This window comes from Choloepus didactylus, chromosome X (assembly GCF_015220235.1).
Source record: "Choloepus didactylus isolate mChoDid1 chromosome X, mChoDid1.pri, whole genome shotgun sequence".
In the NCBI taxonomy this organism is placed as follows: domain Eukaryota; kingdom Metazoa; phylum Chordata; class Mammalia; order Pilosa; family Megalonychidae; genus Choloepus; species Choloepus didactylus.
This window is the reverse complement of record NC_051334.1, coordinates 58,916,199-58,943,545: the sequence shown is the minus strand read 5'-3', so window position 1 is coordinate 58,943,545 and position 27,347 is coordinate 58,916,199. Positions and strand designations below refer to the sequence as shown.

General features: G+C 41.8%; 1 protein-coding gene across 4 annotated transcripts in view; it reads left to right on the top strand.

The window, feature by feature from the left end:
• The first annotated feature begins 1,433 nt into the window (after positions 1–1,433).
• Positions 1,434–27,347, top strand: part of ALAS2 (5'-aminolevulinate synthase 2) — a 29,314-nt gene continuing 3,400 nt past the window's right edge. The window contains exons 1-10 of one of the 4 annotated variants that reach the window (XM_037821023.1): positions 1,434–1,554; positions 6,680–6,875; positions 7,541–7,663; positions 8,496–8,606; positions 18,179–18,401; positions 18,959–19,143; positions 21,666–21,845; positions 24,386–24,550; positions 25,094–25,362; positions 26,447–26,609. In XM_037821023.1, coding sequence (XP_037676951.1) covers positions 6,695–6,875; positions 7,541–7,663; positions 8,496–8,606; positions 18,179–18,401; positions 18,959–19,143; positions 21,666–21,845; positions 24,386–24,550; positions 25,094–25,362; positions 26,447–26,609 — 1,600 coding nt within the window. In that variant the 5' untranslated portion in view covers positions 1,434–1,554; positions 6,680–6,694. Of the gene's footprint in view, positions 1,555–3,169; positions 3,304–6,679; positions 6,876–7,540; positions 7,664–8,495; positions 8,607–18,178; positions 18,402–18,958; positions 19,144–21,665; positions 21,846–24,385; positions 24,551–25,093; positions 25,363–26,446; positions 26,610–27,347 lie in introns of those variants that run through there. The other 3 variants (XM_037821021.1, XM_037821020.1, XM_037821022.1) reach the window with 3 other exon arrangements.

Sequence of the window (27,347 nt, the reverse complement as noted above, 5' to 3'; positions counted from 1 at the left end):
CAAAGAAAGAGATTAGGCAATTCACAAGAGGAAATATGCAAATGATGAAGAAACATATGAAAAGATATTTAATCTCACTAATAATCTAAGAAGCAAACCAAAGCAGCTCTGAAATACCACTTCTAGTGCCTATCAGATTAACAAAGATTTTAAAAACTGATAATAACAATTGGTGTTTGTGAGTTTGTGAGAAAATAGACACATGCACACACCCATACACCACTGGTGGGGATGTAAAGTATATGTACAGTGAAAATTGGTAGTATCAAAATTTTATAAGTCTATATAGACTTTGACCCAGGAATTCCTTTTTTAGGATGTTATCTTATAAAAAAATACCCTCACATCTGCCTAAAGATGTTTATTGCAATGTTATTCATAATGAAGGGGAAAAGTCTCTGGAAATAACCTAAATATCCATCAATATGGGTGTGGTTAAATAAATTATGGTACATTCAGATTCTGGAATACTGTAACTCCACTAAACAGAATTAATTTATATGGAAACATCTCCATGGCATGTTGACATATAGTCAAATGGGGGAAAATGAAATTACAGACCAATATATAGAGTATGATCACATTTATGAAAATATAATATTTATGATAATAATCTGCTTCACAGATGAGATTGCCTGGTTATGACATAATCCTGCTGCTCTAGGAATGAGAGTTGAAGGGGATGTAGAGAGTGAGAAAAGAAGAAAATAAAAAAGGGATACGGAGAGAGTGATAGAAAAGAAAAGAAAGGGAACTTCAAGTTTTTAACTATATATTCTGAGAGGGAGAGAAGTGCAGTGCTTAAAGAGTATGGGTTCTGGAATTGGTCTACCTGGGTTCATAGTTGGCCTCTGTACTTACTACCATGATAATTATGGTTAAGTTAGCTCACCTCTCTGAGCCCCAGTTTCTTCATATGTGACATGAGTAGAATAGTACCTATCTCTTATAAGGATGGGCTAAATTAATCCATGTGAAGTACTTAACAAAAGGTCTGGTGCAAAATAAGCATTCACTCAAAATAAAGCTGTTATTTCTTTGCAACAGGTACTACACTAAGGTTTCTTTATACATCATTGAATTGTTACAACCCAGAATGTAGTGATTATGAAAGCTGACTCTTAGAGCTCATCAACACAACACTATATATGACTTCAAAATTCTTTAAACTTTTGCTACAGTGGCTTCTGGGTTTTATTGCTCTCCCCTTTTATCGTTGAGGAAACCAAGGTTCAGAGAGGTAGTTTTGCTCAAGGTGTCTTAGCTATATATGGATGGTCTGATTCCAGAACCCAAGGAACTCATTCTGTTACTCCAGAGACAGAAGAGAGAAAAGAAAGAAAACAGAGAGGGGTGAGCCAGTGTTGGGTGAGGAGGGAGGTGAGAGGGGACTGCTTTGGGTTTTATCTCTAGCAGGAGCTTTTGGGGCCAAGGCAGGGCCAGGCCAGAGAAAGGCGGGGTGGGTGGAGCTGAGCCAAGGGGGAAGGGATAAATGCCTGGTCCTGATGCATAACACCCACCCGTTGTTTGTTCGTCCTCAGTGCAGGGCAACAGGTAAGAGCTGCCTTCGGCCTGATGCCCTCTCTAGTCTGCTTGCCCACCTCTCAGCTTTCCTTTTTCTCTCCCCAACCCCGTTTTCTCTTGTTTATTTGTTTTCAAGATCACTCTCACTTCACTTCATCTTTCTCTGACACTCTCACTTTCTCTTCTTTTTCCTTCCTGAGTTCTCTCTCTATCTTTCTCTCTCAATCTCTTTATTTCCCCATTCTGTCTCTTACATCAACTCTGTATATCTCAGAAAGTCTCTCCATCTTTTTGTCTCTCTCTTCCCCTCCTTCTCTGTCTCCCAGTAAGGTGTCTTACTTTTTTTCCCTTCAATTCTCTACCCTTACTCCCTTTGACTCCCTTTCTCACCTTGGCTGACAGCAGAGCTCAAAGGGTCAGATCCTAGGGGTCCAGGGCTGGGGAGAAAAAACTAAGGGGATGTGGGGATAGTGGGAATGATGAATTGGATAGGGAGAGATTTGGGGAATTGAGAGATTAATAATTAGTAGAAATAAGGAGAGAAGGTTTACAAGGAATGCTGTGTCACTGAAACAGCTCTATGCTCAAAGTTCATTGTGGGACCTTAGGCAAGTCATTCACCTTCTGAAAAAAAGGAGCTTTTGATTTCCACAAACCCTTCTAATTTTGATGTTGTGATCTAAATTTTTCTGTTTCTAAGAATTTCTGATTCTCTGATTCTAGGTATCTAAAATTCTGTAAGATTCTTCAGTGGTAGGGAAGGGGTGGGAGGGAGGGAAGTAAGGCCTGATGCTTCCAACTCCTGAAGAGAAGTAACCACTTCCTCTCTAAGCCTAACTGGTTCTTGCAAAGCAGGTCCACAAAAGGATACAAAAGTGATCAGAGAAGAAAGGGAACTTCAAAATTTTAACTGTATATGCTGAGAGGGAAAGAAGTGTAGTGCTTAAAGATTGTGCATTCTGGAAGAGGGAGTGAGAGGAAGGAATGCTGCAATGAGTGGTCTCTGGCTTTCCACTGGAATAGGGCTGTGGTTGGCTCTTCTGGCCTCTGGGACTGCAGATTGGGTGTTGACATGAGAGAAGATTTTAAAGGTACATGGAAAACCTTTGAGCAATGATCTGTCACCTGGCCTGAAATTCCACCATCATCTCTTTGGGTGAAAGTATTGTTTTAAGAAGACTCATGGTAAGGATTACCATACAGAGACAGAGGGTGTACAAGTTGTTAAAATGTAGAATGAATTAATGAAGTAGTAAATGAATGAATTTTAATAGTGCCTGGAATTCCACTTCAGTTAGAGAACTGTTCCTTTGGTAAAGTCACATTGGTCACGGTTCAAACTAAAATGGCCTGGGAAGGGAACTATATTAGGGTGCAACATAGGGGGTAAATGTCTCAAGTCAGGCCCTCAGTTAAGAACATTATGTAGTCATATTTGAATCATAGATCCATAGCAGTTAAGTTAGTGGGCTCTGGAACCAGATTGCCTAGTTCAAATCCTGATTCTGCTACTTATTCACTCTGTGACCCTCGACAGGTTACTTAATATTTTTGTGCCTCAGCTTTGTCATCTTTAAAATAGAGATGACATTAGTGTCTACTTTACAGGGTTTCTCTGAAGATTCAGTGAGTCAATGCATACAAAGCATCAACAACAGGGCCTGGCACAGTGAGTTCTCTGCGTATCAGAACCAGATGGGATGTATACAATTACCTAGTCAAATGATTGTGAGGAAACTGAGGCACAGAGAGGAGAAGTACAAAGTCCAGGTTCACACAGTAAGTTATAACAGGTTGGGACAAGAATCAAGTCTCCAGCTTTGCAGACTTGGTCTGATGGTGTGACTTCCCTTGGCTGTACCTTTACTTTCTTTTTCAGTAGTTACTCGGGGATAGGTACTCTTCTAAACACTTTATAGGGATTATCTTACTGAATCTTCACAACATCCCTACAAAGTAGATTCTCCCTATTATTATCTACATTTTACAGATAGCAGGGAAGTGAGTTTTCCAAGGTCTCAGAGCTAGAAAGGGATGAAACCAGGATTCAAATCCACATAGTGTGGCTCAAGAGCCTGTGCTCCTAAAACCCTAAATTACCTAAAATGCTTCCTTGATGCAATTTTCCTCACTTTCGTCTTATGATAAGTGGTGAGATGCAATGTAAACAGAGCCCAGGGTAACTAGACTACTAAGATTGTTACAAAGATGGCCAGGCAAAGTGAGGCAGGGGAAATTTCAGGAAAGGTGTCAGAGGAGGAGAAATTGGAGCTGGAGCTCAAAATAACTTGAGAATTCAACAAGTTCTAAGAAGTACGGTATTTTTTCCCAGAACCCTGGGAATATCATAGCCAAAAGCTCCTCAGAGATGATGGGTGTGTTTTACTCCTTCCATTTTTATACATTGGTGGTGGAGTTGGGAGGGGGTAAGCCTTAAGCCACCATCACCCCAAGGCAGGACTGGACTTTGCCCCAATCTTGAGGCCTTTACTTCCCACTACATGCCTCAATGGTGTTGTCACTATTGATGTTGTTGTTGATGTTGGGGGAAGTAGTCTGCAGGAGCCTGGCACCAGGCCAGTCTGCCTTGTCTGCCACTCCCTGGGCCATCCACCTGTCCTCCCCACCAATAGCTAGAATCAGCCCCAGCCAGATGCTCAGATATGATTCCAGGAATGGGCTCCTCTTTTCATTCCTGATCTCAGCCTAGAGAGTGATCAGGCCCCAGTGGTGATAACCTCTGGGAGCTTTATCTGTGGTCTGCAGACTCTGCTGAGCAAAGTGCTCAGGCAGTGGGGGAGGGCAGTCATAGTTCCCGATATGAGGTAGGCACTGGGTCCAATTCATTATCTACCATGTGAGGGAGGCATTATTACCTCACATTTGATAGAGGATGAATACCAAGATCTAGTGAGGGGAAATGATAAATGTATATAACAAAGGGGTACGTAACAAGGGAGTTTGGGAGCTGGAATTCGAATAAGAAAAGCTAGTATTTAGTGAAAACTTACTATATGCCAGGTACTGTTTTAAAGGCTTAACATGGGTTATCTCATTTAATCCTTTCAACAACCCTTTTGCCTTTCCTAATTTCAGGACCCACATGCTCTGGCCATAGGGCCCTAGGCTGCTATGGTAACCTGTGAGAGTGTGTGGAGGGATGCTCTAGGGGGGAATGAAGGGGAGTGATTGCTTTGTGAGGCAGCATGAGGGAGGTTGCCAGGTGAGATCAGGGCCACAAGCTCTTTCCACCCACTTGTCCCTCACAACATAAGTCCTGTATACTAAGGGTTCTGTTAGATTCTGCTTGGTACCTTTTCTGGGAGTGCTAGGACCATAATCTTTCCCATATTCTCTGTATCTCTATTTTCTTGTCCCTCACCTTGTCTTACTCTCTGAATCTTCCTCTCCAACTTGTCCTTTTCATTCAGTCTGTTTCTTCCTCTTGCTCTTTCTTTCTCTCAGCCCTCCTACCCCCAATCCCACAACCTGCCTTAGTCATCTCTCCATCTCTATCCTTCAATAATCTTGTAATTTTCTCTGATCACTTCTCTCTATTCCTTGGTCTTTCTCTCTCTCATCTCCCTCAATAGGGCCATACTCTTCTTCCTCTAACTCTTCTATGTTGCTCCCCCTAATTTCTCACAGCATTTCTTCTTTCTGCCCCTGTCAGATTCTCTCTTTTCTTGTTCTCAGTTATTCTGTCTCCTCTCTATCACCATTCTTTCTCTGTCCCCAGTTTTCTGAGTCTTTGTCTATCCCTATAGGCTCCTTGATCTTTCCTCATGATCTTTATGTACCTCTTTCTGTCCGTCTCTGCCTCTACCCCTGCTCTCTCTTTTCTTCTGTTGGTTTATCTTTCTTGGAATAGCTTTCAGTTTTTTCCTTTGTCTCTTCTTGCTGGCTGCTCCTCACTCTGTTTCTCTATCTTTGTATATCTCTATCTCTCTTTCTTTCTTCATCTATATTCCTCTGCCCCTCCCTTTGTCTCTGCTGCTTTTGCTTTCTTTTCTCATTTCTTTCTCTGACAGACCTATCTCTCTTTGCTCTCCCTGTCACTCAATCTCTCTCTTTCTCTCTCCCTCTCCTCAGTCTCTTTTGCTATCCTTCTGTGTTTCTTATCATCCTCTTGCCCTCTATCTGTCTAGATTAGTTCTCCTCTCCCTATCCTCATTTCTACCCTGTCCCCTTTTCCCTCTAGCTGCGGTCTCATTATCGCCCTCAATTTCTGTTTTCTAACTTTACCGCCATCACAACTTTGCCCTCTCTCTGTTTTGCTACTTTTTTCTTTCCTAATTTTTCTTTTCCCCTGACTCTTCTCTTTCTCCTCTTCCATTTTCTCCATGTGAATCCCTGTTCATTCATTAATTTACTCTAAAATTCAACAAATATTTAAGTGCCTAGTATGTGCCACTAGTTTTTCTTTCTTTGACCTCCTCTCGGTCCCCCTTTTCTCCTGTCTCTTTGTCTCTGTCTCTTTCACTGACGCAGCCTCCTGGGGCGCTGCCTCTACCTTCTCCCTTATCTGTGCTTTTTTTCAAAGCCAGAAGAAATCAACAGAGAGCAAAATACCAGTCAGAGGGGCACATAGTCTGTAGGGCCTGGGGCCTGCCCTTCCTGTTGCCTTGATCTCCATAAGCTAGTACCTGTGGTCTCAAGCTCCTTCTCCCTTGTCTGGCTGGGCCTGTTCAGGAAATGTTCTGGGACAAGCCTCAATGGCTCTGGTCAATGGCATCTGTCTGCATTGGCAGGCTGAAAACTCACTTGTCTGAGGCCAATATTCTTAGATTAAATTGATTGGTTGTCAACTCTTATACTGCCACACACAAACACAATTCAATGACCCTCATCATTACAGAGGGGGTCAATGGGAGAGTCTGAATCAGAATCCAAGTTTCCTGATATCCAGTTGGAATTCTCTCCTTCACCCCTTTACCTAGAGGTCAGCTTCCTATGTCTTCCTCTCTGGTGCCCTACTAGTACATTTTAACATTGGGAAAGAAGTTCTTAAACTGGAAGGACAATAAGGGCATCTCTGGGGAGAGCAGCAATCATTGGGTGGGAAGTTGAGGGCAAAGGATTGAGCACAGGAATGACCCTTGGCTTTTGTCCAGGACTTCATGATGGAATCTCATTTCTCCCACATTTTCTGCAGGACTTCGGGCTCAAGATGGTGGCAGTGGCCCTGTTGCTACAGTGCTGCCCAGCACTTGCCCAGGGCCCCAGAAGCCTCCTGGGCAAGATAGTTAAGACTCACCAGTTTCTTTTCGGCATTGGGCACTGTCCCATCCTGGCCACCCAAGGACCAATCTGTTCACAAATCCACCTTAAGGCAACCAAAGCTGGAGGAGGTAAGAACAGGCATCTGGCAAATGGGGAGACCCTGTGTGTTCTGAAGAAATTATGACACAAAGTTGCAAGACAGATTGGCCACCATTGCCCAATAATTGGGAGGACTCATGTGAAAAGTGTTAAGGCAGGATGAGCTGACCTAAAAATACACCTGGAATCTGACTTCTTCCAGGTTCTCTAGAAACAGACTCATTATCATGTACCTCACATTCTACACTCTAGTCTAGTCAATTCTAGCCTGAATTGACCCTGTCTCAAGCGTCTGTGCCTTTGTTCTGGTACTTCTCTCAGCCTCAGATTACTTTCTCCCCATTATTTGAGTATTTCATACTTCTCCTTTGAGACTTAGCTTATGCATCACCTCCTCTGAGAAGCCCGCATGACCTCCAGCTTGTCCACTTCAGTTCTGGATCATGTCCCTTCTCTCTTCTGAACTTCCATAGTTTCTGTCTTCTCTCTCACACTAGCATTGATTACAATGTGTTTTCAGTGTGTGCATTCCCACCAAGTTAAGAGTTCCTCTAGCATAGGGACTAGACTCAACTGTGTCTCTACTATAGCTGGAGACAGGGCTTTGGCATACAACAATAGGTCACAATAATCACTTTGGAACTGAACTTTTGGCTAGAAATGCATCCCCACTTACTCTTTTATTTTTGCATAGACTCTCCATCTTGGACCAAGGGCCACTGTCCCTTCATGCTGTCAGAATTTCAGGATGGGAAGAGCAAGATTGTGCAGAAGGCGGCCCCAGAGGTTCAGGAGGATGTGAAGGCTTTCAAGACAGGTTGGAATCAACCTCCACCTCATCCAACCTCTACTTTTAGTACTTGAACCTACTTCATTACATTCCTGAGCTAGACTAATCCAAGGACAGCTAGTACCCATTCCATGGTGGGAAGTCTAATCTTTTCCAAGGGAGACATCACAGACAACAGCAAAGACTCTGCTCTGAAATGCACCCCTCCCAGAACACACACGCTCACAGGCTCCTGCAACTTTCAGTTATTAGTGTAAGAGGAGTCCTCTCAAGCTCTGCCTCCTCTCTCCCAGGTGGCTACATGGCCCACCAGGCTGGTCTCCCACATTTAAGTAAGACTACTCTATGACAATCTGGATTTGCATGGCAGAGAAACTGGTGGAAGTAGGTACATCCTTCAGTAGGGTGTGGAGGCCCATCACTGAAGATAATCATACTTGAAAGATAGCAGCACTGTTGACATCTTTCATAGGCCCTTTTGGGATATCATTAAAGACCCCAAAATTTCAAAACTGAATTTTAATGATGTTTAGAAAAGAAGAATAAGGTGCACTGCCCTGCATCTACATCCCAAGTGCAGGACCCAGGATGGCTATACCAGTTAAGGGAAGGCAAGTCCTGATGGGGAGGGGTATGATTCATCTCATGGAAGGTTTCCTGACATTATAGGAATCTCCACTTGTGTATATGGAGAGGCACTTACTTTGCAGGAAAATTTTTCTTTCCTCAAAAGGGTTCCCTACTTTGTAAACTGGAATGTTCATGTGTTTCATTGGACTTAAAGAGGAGAACACATGTTTTCTTTCCTTACCCCACTCCTGCCCCTTCATGGCTGATGCAACTTCACACTCCCTCTCAGACCTGCCCAGCTCCCTGGCCTCAACCAGCCTGAGGAAGCCACTTCCCAGTCTCCAGGAGCCAGGGCAGATTTCAGAGAAGATCACACACTTGGTTCAGAACAACATGACTGGTGAGTTTGCTGAGGTGGAAATAAAGGAGGTCAGAGTGGTGAGGAATGTTGAAAGGGTTTTTGACAATGTGGAGGAAAGGGCAAGGGGCTCTGAATTTATATTTTAGTGCTGGCACTTGCTGGATCTGTGTGCTTGGACAAGTAAGTCCCTTCCCTTTTCTGTGCCTCAGTGGGATTTCAATACCTACCTCTACAGGTTATAATGAGGAGGAAATAAAATTACATGTAAGAAAGGGTTTCTAACTTGTTATAAGGCCTCATTAAATATTATGTTTACTTCCATTATTCTCTCCCAATGCGTCTCTCAAAAACTCTCAGCCTTCACAGAGAGCCTTTTCTCCTCTCTTTTATTTATTTATAACCATTTTTTTCATAATGGAATTTATTTTTTCTAATATAAAAGGAATACAATGCATTATAAAATAGTGTTCAAAAGATACAGGAAAGTATAAAGAAGGAAATTTAAATCACTCAAGAGTTCTACCATCTACCATTAATTTTTCATTATATTTTCTTACAGATATTTTCCTATGGTTAAAAATGTACACACACCCTACCTCTCCCCTGCCCACATCCTTGTTTTTATTAAAAATATGATCTCATTCCACCTGGAGCTTGGTACGCTCCTTTGTTCACTTAACAGTATGCTGTGCGCATCATTACATGTCCGTAAACATAGGGCTACATAATAATCATTAATGGTTGAAGTGTATTCTGTTGCATAGATGCAACATCATTCATTTATTTATGCCTATTATTTAGGTTATTGTTTCCCATTTTTTTCTTTGTGAATAACATTGTGATGATCATTCCTTCACACCCACTTTACACATTTGTTAAATTATTTGTCTGGATAAATTCAAGTGAAATTGCTCAGTCCAATGGTATTTATATTTTTAAAGCTTTTTCTAAAGTTAATTTCAAATTTTACAAAAATTCAAAAGGATTTTTTCTTGTAAAAAGTAAAAAACTTCAGATAAGGCTAAAGTTCTCTTTGACCAGGACTTGCAACCCCAGTCCCTTTTGCCTCACACAGGGTAACCATTGTTATCAGTTTGGATTGTATACTTCCAGAAATTTTTCTTTGGTTTTGTATACATATAAATGTACCCAAAGAAAATATATAGCATTACTTTTTCAGTTTTTGTTTTTACTAATGACATCTTACTACACATATTGTTTTGTGACTTCCTTTTATTCATTCAACAATATGCCATGCCTTGGAGATACTTCCATGTTATTACATATATATCTACCCTATTTTTAAATGCTTCATAATATTTTGTAATGTGGACACAACAAAGATTATTTAGCTATTTCCCCTATTGGGTTGTTTCCAAGTTTTTGCTCTTATAAACAATGGTATAACAAACTTTTTTGAATGTAACTCCTCATAAACATAGGAAAGTGTTTCTCTAGGATAAACACTGAGAGATGGAAATGGTGGCATATAAGGGTGTACACATTTTCAATATTAATAAACACTGCTAATTAGCCATCCAAAGTAGCTGAAACTAGTTATCACAGAGTATCCATATTTTCACACCCTCTCCAACACTTGATATTATCAAACTTTTAAATCTTTACCAATCCAATGGGTGAAAATTTGTGTTTCTAATTTGATTTCCCATGATTAAGCATCTTTTTGTACATTTATTGAATTGTCTGTTTTTTTTGCCCATTTTTCTAATGGGTTGAAATTTTTCTCATAGCAATTTTTCAGAGTACTTTTTATAAATTCTGGATACTAATTATTTTTTTGTTAAATATGCTGTAAATATTTTTCTAGGTATGTCATTATAAGCATTTTAAAGACTCTTGATACATGTTTCCAAACATCCCTACAGCAAAGATGTTACCAATTTACACCCCCACCAGCCATATAAGTTGTTTTCTACAATGATTTCTGTCTCATGTTCTAGAATTTAACAAGCCTTTTAGCATACAATATTTCAATATATCTTTTTTTTTTTTTTTTCATCTTTTTTTTTTTTTTCCCTTGTTTGTCTTTTTTCTTTTTTTTTTTTTAACTTTCCCTTCTTTTTTCAAATAACCTGTATGAAAAAAAAAGTTAAAAAGAAAACAAACATACAATAAAAGAGCATTTCAAAGAGACCATAGCAAGGGAATAAGAAAAAGACAACTAACCTAAGATAACTGCTTAACTTCCAACATGTTCCTACTTTACCCCAAGAAAGTTACATAATATAGCAACATTTCAGTGAACTTGTTCCTACTACAACCATCAGAAATTAACAGACCATAGTCATTTCTGGGCATCCCCAGAACGTTAAATAGCTTATCTGTTCTTCCTGGATTATTGTTCCCCCTTCCTTAATTGCTCTCTACTGCTAGTTCCCCTACATTCTACATTATAAACCATTTGTTTTACATTTTTCAAAGTTCACATTAGTGGTAGCATATAATATTTCTCTTTTTGTGCCTGGCTTATTTCGCTCAGCATTATGTCTTCAAGGTTCATCCATGTTGTCATATGTTTCACCAGATCGTTCCTTCTTACTGCCACGTAGTATTCCATCGTGTGTATATACCACATTTTATTTATCCACTCATCTGTTGAAGGACATTTGGGTTGTTTCCATCTCTTGGCAATTGTGAATAATGCTGCTATGAACATTGGCGTGCAGATATCTGTTCGTGTCACTGCTTTCCGATCTTCCGGGTATATACCGAGGAGTGCAATCGCTGGATCGAATGGTAGCTCTATATCTAGTTTTCTAAGGAACTGCCAGACTGACTTCCAGAGTGGCTGAACCATTATACAGTCCCACCAACAATGAATAAGAGTTCCAATTTCTCCACATCCCCTCCAGCATTTGTAGTTTCCTGTTTGTTTAATGGCAGCCATTCTAACCGGTGTTAGATGGTATCTCATTGTGGTCTTAATTTGCATCTCTCTAATAGCTAGTGAAGCTGAACATTTTTTCATGTGTTTCTTGGCCATTTGTATTTCCTCTTCAGAGAACTGTCTTTTCATATCTTTTGCCCATTTTATAATTGGGCTGTCTGTACTATTGTCATTGAGTTGTAGGATTTCTTTGTATATGCAAGATATCAGTCTTTTGTCAGATACATGGTTTCCAAAAATTTTTTCCCATTGAGTTGGCTGCCTCTTTACCTTTTTGAGAAATTCCTTTGAGGTGCAGAAACTTCTAAGCTTGAGGAGTTCCCATTTATCTATTTTCTCTTTTGTTGCTTGTGCTTTGGGTGTAAAGTCTAGGAAGTGGCCTCCTAATACAAGGTCTTGAAGATGTTTTCCTACATTATCTTCTAGGAGTTTTATGGTACTTTCTTTTATATTGAGATCTTTGGTCCATTTTGAGTTAATTTTTGTGTAGGGGGTGAGGTAGGGGTCCTCTTTCATTCTTTTGGATATGGATATCCAACTCTCCCAGCCCCATTTGTTGAAAAGACCATTATGGCTCAGTTCGGTGACTTTGGGGGCCTTATCAAAGATCAGTCGGCCATAGATCTGAGGGTCTATCTCTGAATTCTCAATTCGATTCCATTGATCTATATGTCTATCTTTGTGCCAGTACCATGCTGTCTTGGCAACTGTGGCTTTATAATAAGCTTCAAAGTCAGGGAGTGTAAGTCCTCCCACTTCGTTTTTCTTTTTTAGAGTGTCTTTAGCAATTCGAGGCATCTTCCCTTTCCAAATAAATTTGATAACTAGCTTTTCCAAGTCTGCAAAGTAGGTTGTTGGAATTTTGATTGGGATTGCATTGAATCTGTAGATGAGTTTGGGTAGAATTGACATCTTAATGACATTTAGCCTTCCTATCCATGAACATGGAATATTTTTCCATCTTTTAAGGTCCCCTTCTATTTCTTTTAGTAGAGTTATGTAGTTTTCTTTGTATAGGTCTTTTACATCTTTGGTTAAGTTGATTCCTAGGTACTTGATTTTTTTAGTTGCTATTGAAAATGGTATCTTTTTCTTGAGTGTCTCTTCAGTTTGTTCATTTCTAGCATATAGAAACATTACTGACTTATGTGCATTAATCTTGTATCCCGCTACTTTGCTAAATTTGTTTATTAGCTCTAGTAGGTGTATCGTTGATTTCTCAGGGTTTTCTAGATATAAGATCATATCATCTGCAAACAATGACAGTTTTACTTCTTCTTTTCCAATTTGGATGCCTTTTATTTCTTTGTCTTGCCGGATTGCCCTGGCTAGCACTTCCAGCACAATGTTGAATAACAGTGGTGACAGCGGGCATCCTTGTCTTGTTCCTGATCTTAGAGGGAAGGCTTTCAGTCTCTCACCATTGAGTACTATGCTGGCTGTGGGTTTTTCATATATGCTCTTTATCATGTTGAGGAAGTTTCCTTCAATTCCTACCTTTTGAAGTGTTTTTATCAAAAAGGGATGTTGGATTTTGTCAAATGCTTTTTCAGCATCTATTGAGATGATCAATTGATTTTTCCCTTTCGAGTTTTTAATGTGTTGTAATACATTGATTGTTTTTCTGATGTTGAACCATCCTTGCATGCCTGGAATGAACCCCACTTGGTCATGGTGTATGATTTTTTTAATGTGTCTTTGGATTCGATTTGCAAGTATTTTGTTGAGGATTTTTGCATCTATATTCATTAGGGAGATTGGCCGGTAGTTTTCCTTTTTTGTAGCATCTTTGCCTGGTTTTGGTATTAGATTGATGTTAGCTTCATAAAATGAGTTAGGTAGTGTTCCATTTTTTTCAATGTTTTGAAAGAGTTTGAGTAAGATTGGTGTCAGTTCTTTCTGGAAAGTTTGGTAGAATTCCCCTGTGAAGCCATCTGGCCCTGGGCATTTATTTGTGGGAAGATTTTTGATGACTGATTGGATCTCTTTGCTTGTGATGGGTTGGTTGTGGTCTTCTATTTCTTCTCTGGTCAGTCTAGGTTGTTCATATGTTTCCAGGAAATTGTCCATTTCTTCTACATTATCCAGTTTGTTGCCATACAGTTGTTCATAATATCCTCTTATAATTTTTTTAGTTTCTTCAGGATCTGCAGTTATGTCACCTTTTTCATTCATTATTTTGTTTATATGGGTCTTCTCTCTTTTTGATTTTGTCAGTCTAGCTAGGGGCTTGTCAATCTTGTTGATCTTCTCAAAGAACCAACTTTTGGTGATATTTATCCTTTCTATTGTTTTTTTTGTTCTCTATGTCATTTATTTCTGCTTTAATCCTTGTTATTTCTTTTCTTCTACTTGGTTTAGGATTGGTTTGCTGTTCATTTTCTAGCTTCTTCAGTTGATCCATTAGTTCTTTGATTTTGGCTCTTTCTTCCTTTTTAATATATGCGTTTAGTGCTATAAATTTCCCCCTTAGCACTGCTTTTGCTGCATCCCATAGGTTTTGGTATGTTGTGTTCTCATTTTCATTCGTCTCTATATATTTAGCAATTTCTCTTGCTATTTCTTCTTTAACCCACTGATTGTTTAGGAGTGTGTTGTTTAACCTCCAGGTATTTGTGAATTTTCTAAGGCTCTGATGGTTATTGACTTCTAATTGTATTCCATTGTGGTCAGAGAATGTGCTTTGAATAATTTCAATCTTTTTAAATTTATTGAGGCTTGTTTTATGTCCCAGCATATGATCTATTCTGGAGAAAGTTCCGTGAGCACTAGAAAAGTATGTGTATCCTGGTGATTTGGGATGTAATGTCCTGTAGATGTCTGTTAAATCTAATTCATTTATCAGATTGTTTAGGTTTTCAATTTCCTTATTGGTCTTCTGTCTGGTTGATCTATCTATAGGGGAGAGTGATGTGTTGAAGTCTCCCACAATTATTGTGGAAACATCAATTGCTTCCTTTAGTTTTGCCAATGTTTCTCTCATGTATTTTGTGGCACCTTGATTGGGTGCATAGACATTTACGATTGTTATTTCTTCTTGCTGAATTGCCCCTTTTATTAGTATGTAGTGGCCTTCTTTGTCTCTCAAAACATCCCTGCATTTGAAGTCTATTTTATCTGAGATTAATATTGCTACACCTGCTTTCTTTTGGCTGTAGCTTGCATGAAATATTTTTTTCCATCCTTTCACTTTCAATTTCTTTGTGTCCCTGTGTCTAAGATGAGTCTCTTGTATGCAACATATTGATGGTTCATTTTTTTTGATCCATTCTGCGAATCTATATCTTTTAATTGGGGAGTTTAATCCATTTACATTCAACGTTAAAACCGTGAAGGCATTTCTTGAATCGGCCATCTTATCCTTTGGATTATGTTTGCCATATTTTTCCCTCTCTCTATTAATATCCTTTATTGTACCCATACCGAATCTCTTTAGTACTGAACCTTTCTCCAAGTCTCTCTGTCCTGTCTTTGTTTCTCTGTCTGTAGGGCTCCCTTTAGTATCTCCAGTAGGGCAGGTCTCTTGTTAGCAAATTCTCTCAGCATTTCTTTGTCTGTGAAAAATTTAAGCTCTCCCTCAAATTTGAAGGAGAGCTTTGCTGGATAAAGTATTCTTGGCTGGAAATTCCTCTCTCTCAGAATTTTAAATATATCGTGCCATTGCCTTCTCGCCTCCATGGTGGCTGCTGAGTAGTCACTACTTAGTCTTATGCTGTTTCCTTTGTATGTGGTGAATTGCTTTTCTCTTGCTGCTTTCAGAACTTGCTCCTTCTCTTCTATGTTTGACAGTGTGATCAGTATATGTCTCGGAGTGGGTTTTTTTGGATTTATTCTATTTGGAGTTCGCTGAGCATTTATGATTTGTGTATTTATGTTGTTTAGAAGATTTGGGAAGTTTTCCCCAACAATTTCTTTGAATACTCTTCCTAGACCTTTACCCTTTTCTTCCCCTTCTGGGACACCAATGAGTCTTATATTCGGACGTTTCATATTATCTATCATATCCCTGAGGTCCATTTCGAGTTTTTCAATTTTTTTTCCCCATTCTTTCTTTTATGCTTTCATTTTCCATTCTGTCATCTTCCAGGTCACTGATTCGTTGTTCAACTTCCTCTAGTCTTGTACTATGAGTGTCCAGAATCTTTTTAATTTGGTCCACAGTTTCTTTAATTTCCATAAGATCATCCATTTTTTTATTTAGTCTTGCAATGTCTTCTTTATGCTCTTCTAGGGTCTTCTTGATTTCCTTCATATCCCGTACTAGGGTCTCATTGTTCATCTTTAGTTCTTTGAGTAGCTGCTCTAGGTGTGTCTCTTCTGGTCTTTTGATTTGGGTGCTTGGGCTTGGGTTATCCATATCGTCTGGTTTTTTCATATGCTTTATAATTTTCTGTTGTTTTTGGCCTCGTGGCATTTGCTGTCCTTGATAGGGTTCTTTTAGGGTTTGTAGACCAGTTGAAGTCCTTATCTCTAATTTATCAGATCTACAGCTTCGTGGAGTACACTTTCTCTAACTAACCAGCAGGTGGCGTCCACGAGCCACCTGTTCTCCACAAGCCAGATCTCCCCTGCTTAGCCTTTTTGGTGAGTGGGGGAGTGAGTCTTGTGGGCCCAATAGGTGTCCCAAGCTTGCGTGTGTAGTTGGTGTTGCCTGCCCTGTATGTGGGGCGTGTTTCTGGGCAGTCGGGGAGGGGGGGTGGCCCTAACAATCAAATCTCCCTGATGATCCTAGAGTTTTAAAGCTACTGCAATAGTCTAATCCTTCAGTTCAGTCCTGCCACAGTTTGTCTCTGCCACTGACCCACAAGTCTTTGGTATTGGCGTATGGCTCCTGAGACTTGCAAGTGGGCCCCTCTTCCAGGCTGTGCACCCCGGGTCCTCTGTTGAGGGATGACTGTGCTATGTCACAGGTGAGTGCCGTCCCCCCAGGGCAGTTCTGGGCTGCTGGGCTGTGTTGGGAGGCTCCCAGTCTGCTCAAATGATGGCTGAATGGGGCTCTGTTAATTCACACTGCTCCCCCTTCCCAGCTCTGGGACATTCAGCTGAGGTTGCAGGGAAGGCTAATGTCCACGCCCAGTTTTGTGGTGTGTGCCTGTTATTTGAAGCACTTCCGTCACACTGGGTTGTCTGGGGCAGCTCTGGGCTATGGGGCTGGCGATGGGCGGGAGTGTTTCCTGTCCACCAGGATGGTGGCTGTGAGCGGACACCCCCCTTTTCTTGGGAAGTTGTGTTGTTTAGTGAATTTTCTCAGCCACTGGATTATTGCCTTTTGTCTCAGAGCTCTCTTAGTTCTGCTCTTGACTTGACGTGCCCAAATTTCAATTCTTTGAAGCTTTCTGTATTGAGCTTCTTAGAGTAATTGTTTTAGAAAAAGCAAAAAGGATTTAAAAAAAAAAAAAAAAAAAAAAACGGCCCTCCTCAGAGATCAATGGGTTATTGAAATGCTAATAGACAAAGCAACCAGGGCCATTAAGGAAAGGTGCCCTGGGCAGAGAGATCAGCCTTGCTTCGGGATTTGCATATGCGCCTCAAGGCCTGATCTCCGCCCTTCCCCTTTCTGTGTTCACCAGAACTCCAAAAATCCTCTGCTTTTACTTTGGAGCTTCTCGTGTTGTTTTCCTTCTATGCCCGTCTCCTCTCTGCTGGGCTGGCTGCTCTCAGAGTCTCTGGTGTCTGGCCTCAGTCTATCTATGGTTGGAGTTTGAATCAGTAGAATGAGTTTCCGATGAGAGCAGCCACTGCAATTCTCCCTTCTCCTTCCTGGAGCTGACAGCCCCTCCTCCCCCGGGACTGAGCCTGGCAGGGAGGGGCGCGGGTCCCCTGGCCGCAAAAACTTACAGATTTCGCTGATCTCAGCAGTTCCACGTTTTCATGAGTGTTGTATGAAGTATGCCCAAAGACAGATTGCTCTGTGGTGTCCAGTCCACGCAGTTCCTGGCTTTTTACCTACTTTCCTGGAGGAGTAACTAAAACATACAGCTCACCAGTCTGCCATCTTGCCCCGCCTCTCAATATATCTTGAAAACATGGTTGCCCTATTTTGTGGAGGAAGAGGTTTAAAAAGTGGGTTCTGAGTCACTTACTTGCTGTCCACTTATTTCCTACATGACCTTGGTCAAAATAACAACTTCTCTATGCCTCAGTTTTTTTTCATCTGGAAAATGGAGATACTAATAGAGCTTACCACATAGGCTTGAAGTGAGGAATAAGTTAAATAATACCTATAAAGTTTCTAGGAGAGTGCTTTACACATAATAGGTACCCATTAAAGGTTGGCTATAATATAACTAAATGTTAACTCTTTTTATTATCATTACTACTACTACTACTACTACTACTACTACTACTACAGTAATAACAATACTATTATTACTGTGTATCAGATGTTAGTTTTAGTGTATTACTTGCTGTTTGTCTTCAGATGCTCACAACTCTGCAAGGAAGCTATTAGCCCCATTCTATAGATTAGGAAATTAAAACTAAAAGAGAGAATTCATGGTTTGCTCAAGGTCACACAACTAGGAAGTGGCAGAGTGATGAGTAGAAACTAGATGTGTCAATACACTTTCAGCTGAGACTGGAAGTAGTAATTCCAGTAAGGAGATTGCCACACAAATCCTGTGAAGAAGGATGAGGCCATGCCAGGGGTAGGAGGCCCGAGTGAATGTGTGAATGAGTTACTGAACCATCTCTCCTCCTACAGGAAACCATGTCTTTGGTTATGACCAGTTTTTCAGGGATAAGATAATGGAGAAGAAACAGGACCACACCTACCGTGTGTTCAAGACTGTGAACCGCCGGGCTGATGCATACCCCTTTGCCCAGCACTTTACTGAGGCATCAGTGATCTCAAAGGATGTGTCTGTCTGGTGCAGTAATGATTACCTGGGCATGAGCCGGCACCCTCGGGTCTTGCAGGCTACACAGTGAGTAGTAGGTTCTGGACATGAGCTGTGGAGACACACCCAGAGAGAAGCCAAAGTCACACATGGAAGGGCATGGGAGAGCTGGCAGTGGAAATCAGGGTTCCACTTGCCATCCCTCTTGCCCAAGAACCTCCAGTATATCTAAGCTTTCTATATGATCTAAGTCAGTCAACACACTACGTCTTTCAAACTTGTGGGAGTCCAGTGCTATGGGGGAGAAGGATGCGAGACCAAGTAAGGTCCACTCTCCATGAGTTCTTAATCTGGCTGGGGAATAAGTCTTGCCAGAGAAAGGGTGTGACCTCCTTTAGGAGACCTTCCATGTTGCTCAAGCTCAATCTAGCTTTTCCCGCCATCCTTGAGTGCCTCCAGCCTGAGAGGGAGGGCCTGTGTCTCCCTATCTTCTCCATCCTTCCCTCTCACTTGATCACATAGGACACAGCACATACAGCATCACTAAGTCAACAATGATCTTCATCAGGGGATGGAAACCTATCCAGTTTCTCAGTGCCTAACAAGGGTTTCTTGTTTCCTCCCTTCTGTTTTTTCTTCACCAGGGAGACCCTGCAGCATCACGGAGCTGGTGCTGGTGGCACCCGTAATATCTCAGGCACCAGTAAGTTTCATGTAGAACTGGAGCAGGAGCTGGCTGAGCTACACAAGAAGGACTCAGCCCTGCTCTTCTCCTCCTGCTTTGTGGCCAATGACTCCACTCTCTTTACTTTGGCCAAGATCCTGCCAGGTGAGCCTGAGGCTTGAGCTAGGTTCAGGGCTGGTGTCCTGCACAATAGCATCTGGTATCACTGCCTCCATCACTCCTTCCCACTCTTCTGAGTTCACTTGTTTCCACCTCCCTTCCTTCTTACCCACCTTCAACATCCTCAAAACTGGATGCTATCTTCCCTTCTGCACCTAGGCTAAAGAGCACTACTGGGAAACATTATCCAACCTCACAGAAGGGTAATGCCAAATCACCACCCAACTCATCTGGGTTCTAACAACCATAAACAGTCCTTTTATGTCCCCACAGCAGCTTTTCAAACCTGTTTCCTTCTTCTCAAACCTCTGACTACCTCTTCTGTTGACTCTTAGCAAATAACCTCACCTTCTACTTCACAAAGAAGAAAGAAGCCACCAGACAGGAATCCCTTTAACTTATTACCATGAAACCTACAAGACTATTTGATTATTCATCTACCCTTCTATCATTTTTTTTCCTTTTTACAATGGAAGGGGTATCTCTCCTTCTATCTAAAGCAAATCCCTTTACCTGTATACTAAATCCCATCTTCACACTCTCCCACTCTCTAGCCAACACTGTCCTCAACTTATGTGCCTTGTTGTCCTTCCATCACAGTCCCAACCCTGGATGAATACAACTTTTCACTTTCTCTGTGTCCATCCTGGGCTCACAAAATTTTTCAGACTGGAGCCATTAAAATTCATGGTCCCCAATATCCACTAGGTCATCTGTACCATCTGACAATCCCGTTTCCCTGGTCAGTTCTCTGTCTCCATAGCAGCTTTGCCAAACCCGCATTCTCCTCAGCCTTCCCACACCTCCATCTCCCCTCACCTTCAACAATTCCTACCATCCTGAAAATAGAAGACCCCAGATAACAATGTCTTCAACCCCTTGCCACAAACTACTTGTAAATTCATGGGCATTCCCACCTTTCCTCTCCTTACTCCTTCCCTCCTGTCACAGTGGTGCTCTGTGTTCCATTTCCCCACTACCTCCTTAGGAACCCTGATCTATCAGTTTTCTCCCTCCTGTATCTTTAGCCTCTTCCTCTCTACTAACTCAGCCTTTAAATATATTCATGTGTCTTGCATTTAAAAAAAAAAATCCACTGCCTCAATTCCTCATCACTCTCTAGCTATCAACCTATCAGTCTTCTCCCCGTAACAGACAGACAGCTTGAGAGAAGTCTCCATACTTCCTCACCTCCTGCTGATTTGACATACTGTAAATAAACCCAAACTATTTCTCATATGCTTTTCCCAAGGTCAACAACAACCCCAACTAAACCTAACAACTTCAGAATTTTTTTCAGCCAATTCCCTCCTCAAACATTAGAATTCAATTTTTTTCTATCTCCACTGCCACCATCCTAGCCTAGACCACATCATTTTCTACAACCTTATTCTTCACAGAAGTTAAGAGTGATGTTTCAAAAATGCAAACCTTTCTCTGTCAGTCTCCTGCTCAAAACCCTTTCATTGATCCTATTGTCCTTAGGACCAAGTGCAAACTCTTTATCATGGATTCTACAGCCCTCAACAGTCTGGCCTCAACCTACCTCTCCAGCTTTATCTTTTGATGTCCTCACTCTCATCCTTTCATTCAGTAATATATTCATTCATATACTCATTCACTCACTTATATTTCAATCATTTGTTTATTCATCCATTAATTCAAGAAATGTTTACTTAGCATTTACTGTGTACTTTGCTTTACACTGGGTATCAGGGGCAGAAAGATAAAGAGGCAGTCTCTGCTGTTAAAAAATTCACAGTCTACTTGTCCTTTATAGAATATCCTCCAGGAAGTCATATCTTATTTCCCCAGGAAGAAGTGGTCCTTTGCTCCTATCAAATGCCACAGTTCCTTGATGTCCATGCAATTTTGGGGAATCAAGAATCAACTCCCACCATGAACTACTCACTCCCAGCTACCCTCTTAGCATGCCCAATAAAAAGCCCTACATTCCTCAGGTCCTGGAGAAAGCCCTCCCCCTCTCTGGACCTTATCTTCTTCACCTATACATTAAAGGAGTGATTCCACGGTCACTAATGGCCCTTTCAGCTCTAACGGACCACAAGCTTATGATTCAAGCTATGAAAGACTGATAAGTATCCAATCCTATAACTATAAGCAAAGGTATGCTACCTGGAGGAGGTAGAATTTTATCTAGGCCAGGAAGAAGCTAGCATCAGTCCAAGTCACCAAGCATTTCCTGGGATAAACACCTTTCCAAGGTTTGATCTTATGTGCCAGAGAGACCAAGAGAAGGGACCTGGCCTTTCCCTCACCCAAAGACACTCAGAGGTCAGCTGAGGGTAAGACATGACCAGAGGGAAGTGTGTAGGGGTCAGAATTTCAGGGTGGGGGCGTTCTTCCAAAGGAGAAAGAGGTGTCATGAAGGCTTCCGGAGGAGAAAGAAACAGAGTAATATATTCAAAGGACCCTTTCTGGTCACTTCTGAAGTTGAAGTGAGAGTACTGGGACAAAAGTTTAAAGTTATGAATCTGGTTCCTCAGGATGCGAGATTTACTCAGATGCCGGTAACCACGCTTCCATGATCCAAGGTATCCGCAATAGTGGAGCAGCCAAGTTTGTCTTCGGGCACAATGACCCTGACCACCTGAAGAAACTTCTAGAGAAGTCTAACCGAGAGACACCCAAAATTGTGGCCTTCGAGACTGTTCACTCCATGGATGGTATGTATATGTGTGACTGTATGTTTACGAGAATTGTCTCACAAACACCATGATGATGATAATGATAACAGCTAACATTATAGAGTGTTTATTATGTGCCAAACAAAATTATTCGTGTTTTACATGTATTAGTCCACTTAGTCTTCACAACAATTCTGAGGTAGGTGCTATTATTGTTTCCATTCTTTTACATTAGGAAACTGAGACACAAATAAGTGAAGTAACTTGCCGAAGGTCAGATAGCTACTAAATACCAAAGGATGGAGGCAGGACTAGTATACTCGTCTTACAGATAAAGAAACTAAAGTTCAGAGATAGCATCCAATTTGTCTTGCCTGACTCAGCAAATTGGTGCCAAAGTGAGTAATTGCACCCTACGATGTATAACACCAATTCCCTCACACTATACTCTCTCCATTAAAAATGATATGCAAACCAATCATCCCAGAGCCTGCTTTCTTCAATGGAAAATTTCACAAACCATGCCTGAGTATTTTTTTTTCAAAGTTGAGTATGAAGCATTGGAATCAAAACGGTTTTCAAGTCAGACAGGCCTGGGTTCAAATACCACTTCTGTCACTTACTGGTTGTGTGACCTCGGGTATGTTACTTTAATTTTTTAACTTTCTGAACCTCAATTTCCACCAAGGTAAAATAATCTGGTTGTAAGAATTAGAGATTATGGAAGCTATTTCATTTACTATGCTTTAAGTAGAAATAAAAGACCTCTATCCCCCTACCTCCTAAATTCCCCTTACTGAAACAATGCTCAAATTGCACTAATGCTGCCTCCCTTAAGCAGAAATCATGTGCTTTAGGCAATTCCTTCTGGATTTGTTTAAGGGTACAGGTCCTCACTTCATTCCATTTTGTCACTTTTCTAACCGAAACAAAGGAGAGCCCACATTATTTCCTGATTTTGCCAACTTAAGTGTCATCAGCATCGTGTAGTGGTTATGCATGTTCAAATCTTAGCATGGCAGCTTACTAGCTTGGGTAAGTTTGTGTCTCAGTTGTCTTATTTACAAAATGGAATAATAATAAAGTAACTGTGAGAGTTAAATGAGTTAATACATGCAAGGAACTTATTGTCATGTCCCCCTCCCACTTTCTACAACTGACAATAAAGTAAAACTATCCAATTTTTATATTTCTACCTTGATAGTAGTATTCAAATTCCTTATTTTTCTGGTTAAAACCATTTTGGGCCATGAATGGTGTTCTATTTTTTTTTTGTAGAAACACTGCCTAAACTGGACATTCTAGGGCTAGATTTCTCCCATTGACATGATTCCTGAGCTCTCATATGGTCTTCTTTGTCTCAGGTCCCACCTATCTCCTATGTTCTCCTCATGTTGTCCCACCAGTTGCTCACACTCTTTAAACCTGGCCTGGAGCCCCTGTTCCCACATGAAGAAAGTTTCTTCTGTATTCCAGCTCCCTGAACCTCAGCAGTTTCCAAGGAGTGTAGACGGATGGGGAATGACAAAGGTGTGGGCTCTTGAATATATAGAATGCTCACCAAGTCTCTATATATGAGCTCCACAGCCATTTGAAGTCCTTATAAACAACTGTCAGCATAGAAGATGTCTAGAATAGCATGGGGAAAATGGTAAATTTGTGTGGAGAATTGAGGGGAACATACAGACCACTTCAACCATGCTTTCATAGGGACTTTGTGGTCATTTGATAGATTAAGACGTGGGAGGGAGGCCTCAGGAATTACACTGACAGTGATGACAGAGAAACATACTCCCACAGAGACACACAGAAAAGACAGAGAGAGAGAGACACAAATAAACTCAGAAAGAGACACAGGGGTACAGCGAAAGGAAGTATGAAGCAGAGCGATAATCAGAGAGGCAGGCAGAAAGAATTTTGCAGTGAGAGAGAGGGAGAGGGACTGAGAGAGGAGGGGGAGAGAGAAAGAAGAGAGAAAAGCAAAGATAGAGGCAGAAAAAAGATGGAGACATTGAAATAAAGATGGAAGTGGACACACAAAGAGAGACAGTCACAGAGAGTCCGAAAGACAAAAACAGGGAGAAGAATAAAGATATTGACAGGCTGTAAACAGCACCTGGCCAAGAAGATGAGTAGAGTCCAAAATCATGACTGCATTAAACTGAAGACTTTTTTCAATTTATTTAAACAAAGGCATCATATAGGTTAGTACCAACCCTAGATGAGAGACACAGGCTTGCAGGAAAAAACACGCCAAAGGAGGCAGAGGAAGACAGATGGCAGAAACAAGAGGACAGATATTGTCAGAATGAAGTAAAAATAGAAAGAGAGCCAAGCCTTGATCTCTATGTACTCCCAAGCTGGGGAACACACACACATCTGGAGTGGGGGTGGAGCAGTCACAGTCGACATATTTAAAGAGGTTTGGAATAGTCCCAAATGAGGGTGCACACCCTCCTCCCTCTCTACAGTCCCCCTTTCTGGCCCAAAGGAGGGATGGGGGGCAAATTCCATGCTGGGGATTGAACTGGGGAAAGGTTATGATCCCCTACCTCTGTCCCTTGGCTTTCTTTGCTCAGGTGCCATCTGTCCCCTTGAGGAGATGTGTGATATTGCCCACCAGTATGGGGCCCTGACCTTTGTGGATGAGGTCCATGCTGTAGGACTGTATGGGTCCCGGGGTGCTGGGATTGGGGAGCGTGATGGAATCATGCACAAGATTGACATCATCTCTGGAACTCTTGGTGAGTGCATGCCTTGGGCCTTCCTTATACATAAGTCAGAGAGGAAGTCCCTTTGCATCATCCTCCCCAAAGCTGCAGGAACTATTTGAGTAGAATTCACAGCCCCAGTCTAGAGTCCTTCTGGTTTCTCAGCCCCCTGCAGAGTTGCTGAAAAAGTCCTGGGAGGGTTCTTTGAGAAGCCCCCTGAGCTGGTCCAAATAGCCAGATTCAAATTGAGTAAGTAGAGAGCTACATTTCTAAGTCCCCACCCCACCCCCCCACACACACTCAGCTTCACTCTTGGCTCTAACTAGCTGATGGTTCCCACCCAGCTCCTGCCTATCTAAGACATTGCATACGGCAGGCCTTGAAAGTCCTATCTCAAAGAAGCAGAATTATCAGCTCTGTCTGCCTTATGGACAGGAGAGATGAGCAGAAGGATGGGGATGGGTGTCTAGAGCCCCAGATTCTGGTCTGCCTCCTTGTGTTACTGAGGGGTATAATTCTGATCTTCTTGGGGCTGATTATGATGTGTGTGCATATTCCCCTCCTCCCTGTCTCCAGGCAAGGCCTTTGGCTGTGTTGGCGGCTATATCGCCAGCACCCGTGACTTGGTGGACATGGTGCGCTCCTATGCCGCAGGTTTCATCTTCACCACTTCACTGCCCCCTATGGTGCTGTCTGGGGCTCTGGAGTCTGTGCGGCTGCTCAAGGGAGAGGAAGGTCAAGCCCTGAGGCGGGCCCACCAGCGCAATGTCAAGCACATGCGCCAGCTACTAATGGATAGGGGTCTCCCTGTCATCCCCTGCCCCAGCCACATCATCCCTATCCGGGTGAGGCTCCCGCTTTTTCCCTTGCTCTCCTTACCTATCTTTTCTGGTAGCCTCCTCACTCCCAGCAAACCTACATCTGCTCTTGCCATCAATTCTTGCCTTTCCTGTTAACCATCTTCCTTATTGCCAGCTTTGTTTTTCTTTTGACAAATTGCCAGCCATTTTGGATTAATCAAACTCTTCTTGGCATTAGCTATTATCTCATGCATATTTGGCTGTCTTGATCCCCACAAAACAGTATTTATGGCCTATTGTTTAGTGATTTTCAAACTGTAAATCAAAACTATTAGTGAGTCATGAAATCAACTTACTGGGTTATGAGTAGCATTAAAAACAGAAGAAATAGAATAAAAATGTTGGAGTATGTCACACATAAGGGTATCATTTTGTGATAAATTTGTTTCAGTTTTGTATACATGTGTATGTACATGTATATACATATATCATTTTGTAAAACGTGTTTATTACTGAGGATTGAGGTAAAAAAAAAATCTGAAAGCCATGGGACTAGCTGCTACTTTAGATTCACAGCTATGTTTGAGAGTATACTGCCTTTAGAAATGCACTGCTACTTCTTTCTTAAATGATATTTGTGTGTGTCAGGAAGTCAGGATGTGGCAAAGACACTTTCATTATGACTATTTTTGGATGAGAAATAGTCATTGCTCCTTGGGATGGCCCAATATTCCCTTGAAAGATTTCATTTGTAAATATCTGCTTTTTAAAAATTAACACTGTGACTGCACCCCAGAGGGGCCTTGGAGTGGGGGGGAGGTTAACTTCTCATCCCAAACCACCCTCAAATTGACATACTAGCAAAGAAAATCCAGCATGCTTGCTAAGCAAATAGCTTCAAGGCAAAGCCACCTAGCACCATCTCCACCCTACCCCCTTCGACTGCTGCTTCTGAGTGCCCCCCTCCTTGATACAAATTCTGGAGCTATCACTTACTAAACCCATTATGAAAAAGTCTGTCCCTGAATTCAGTGGTGTTCCTTGACCTGGTTTCCTTCACCTACTTAATGGAGCTGGCAATGGTGGGGCAAGGGTGTCAGGTCCTGACAGGCCTTTCTCCTGAGCCCAGATAGGTGATGCAGAGCTGAACAGCAAGATCTGTGATCTCCTGCTCTCCAAGCATGGCATCTATGTGCAGGCCATCAACTACCCAACTGTCCCCCGGGGTGAGGAGCTGCTGCGCTTGGCACCCTCGCCCCACCACAGCCCTCAGATGATGGAAGACTTTGTAGGTAAGTCCCCAACATGGTTTCCTGCAACACTCCCCCACCCCTCAGCCCTGTGATCTGAAGGACAACTTGAGATGATAGACACCATTCAGTTTTAGAAATATTTCTGGAACATTTGTTGTATGCCAGGCCCTATACCAGGGTCACCAATGAAGGAAATTCTGCTCCTAGACTCTTAGGGCTCCAGTCTGGTTGGGGAGACCATAGTGGACACAGACAATGACATGAAGCAGTGATCAGTGCTCAATAAAGATGGTGCATGGGGGAGTTGTGGGAGCAGGGAAGAGGGGCCTGACCCAGCCTGTGGAATTCAAGGTAGGCTTTCTAGTGGAGGTGATATCTGAGCTGAGTCTTGCAAGGTAAGTGGGACTGGACCTGGAGAAGGAAGAGAATATGAAAGAAGTATTCCTAGCAGAGAGAAGAGCATGAGGAAAGCAAGGAGGAGGGTGAGAAGTAGCCTGGAATATATCAAGCACAATAAGCAGAAATGTATGGTAGTGGGAATGGAGTGGGAAGAGGAGTATCAAGCGATAAGTCTACAGAGACAAAACCAGACAGGGACTGGATTGACAGCCTTACAGAGCTGAACAAGTACCTTGGAATTTACTTTGAAAGTCGCTGGTTTAGTCAACTCACCTAAAGTGTACTGGATTCCTGTTGGTTACAGTTAAGCATAGGGCCTGGCATAGAGCAGGTGCTCATCCTAGGCCTGTCAGATGAAAAACATGTAGATGAGTTAGG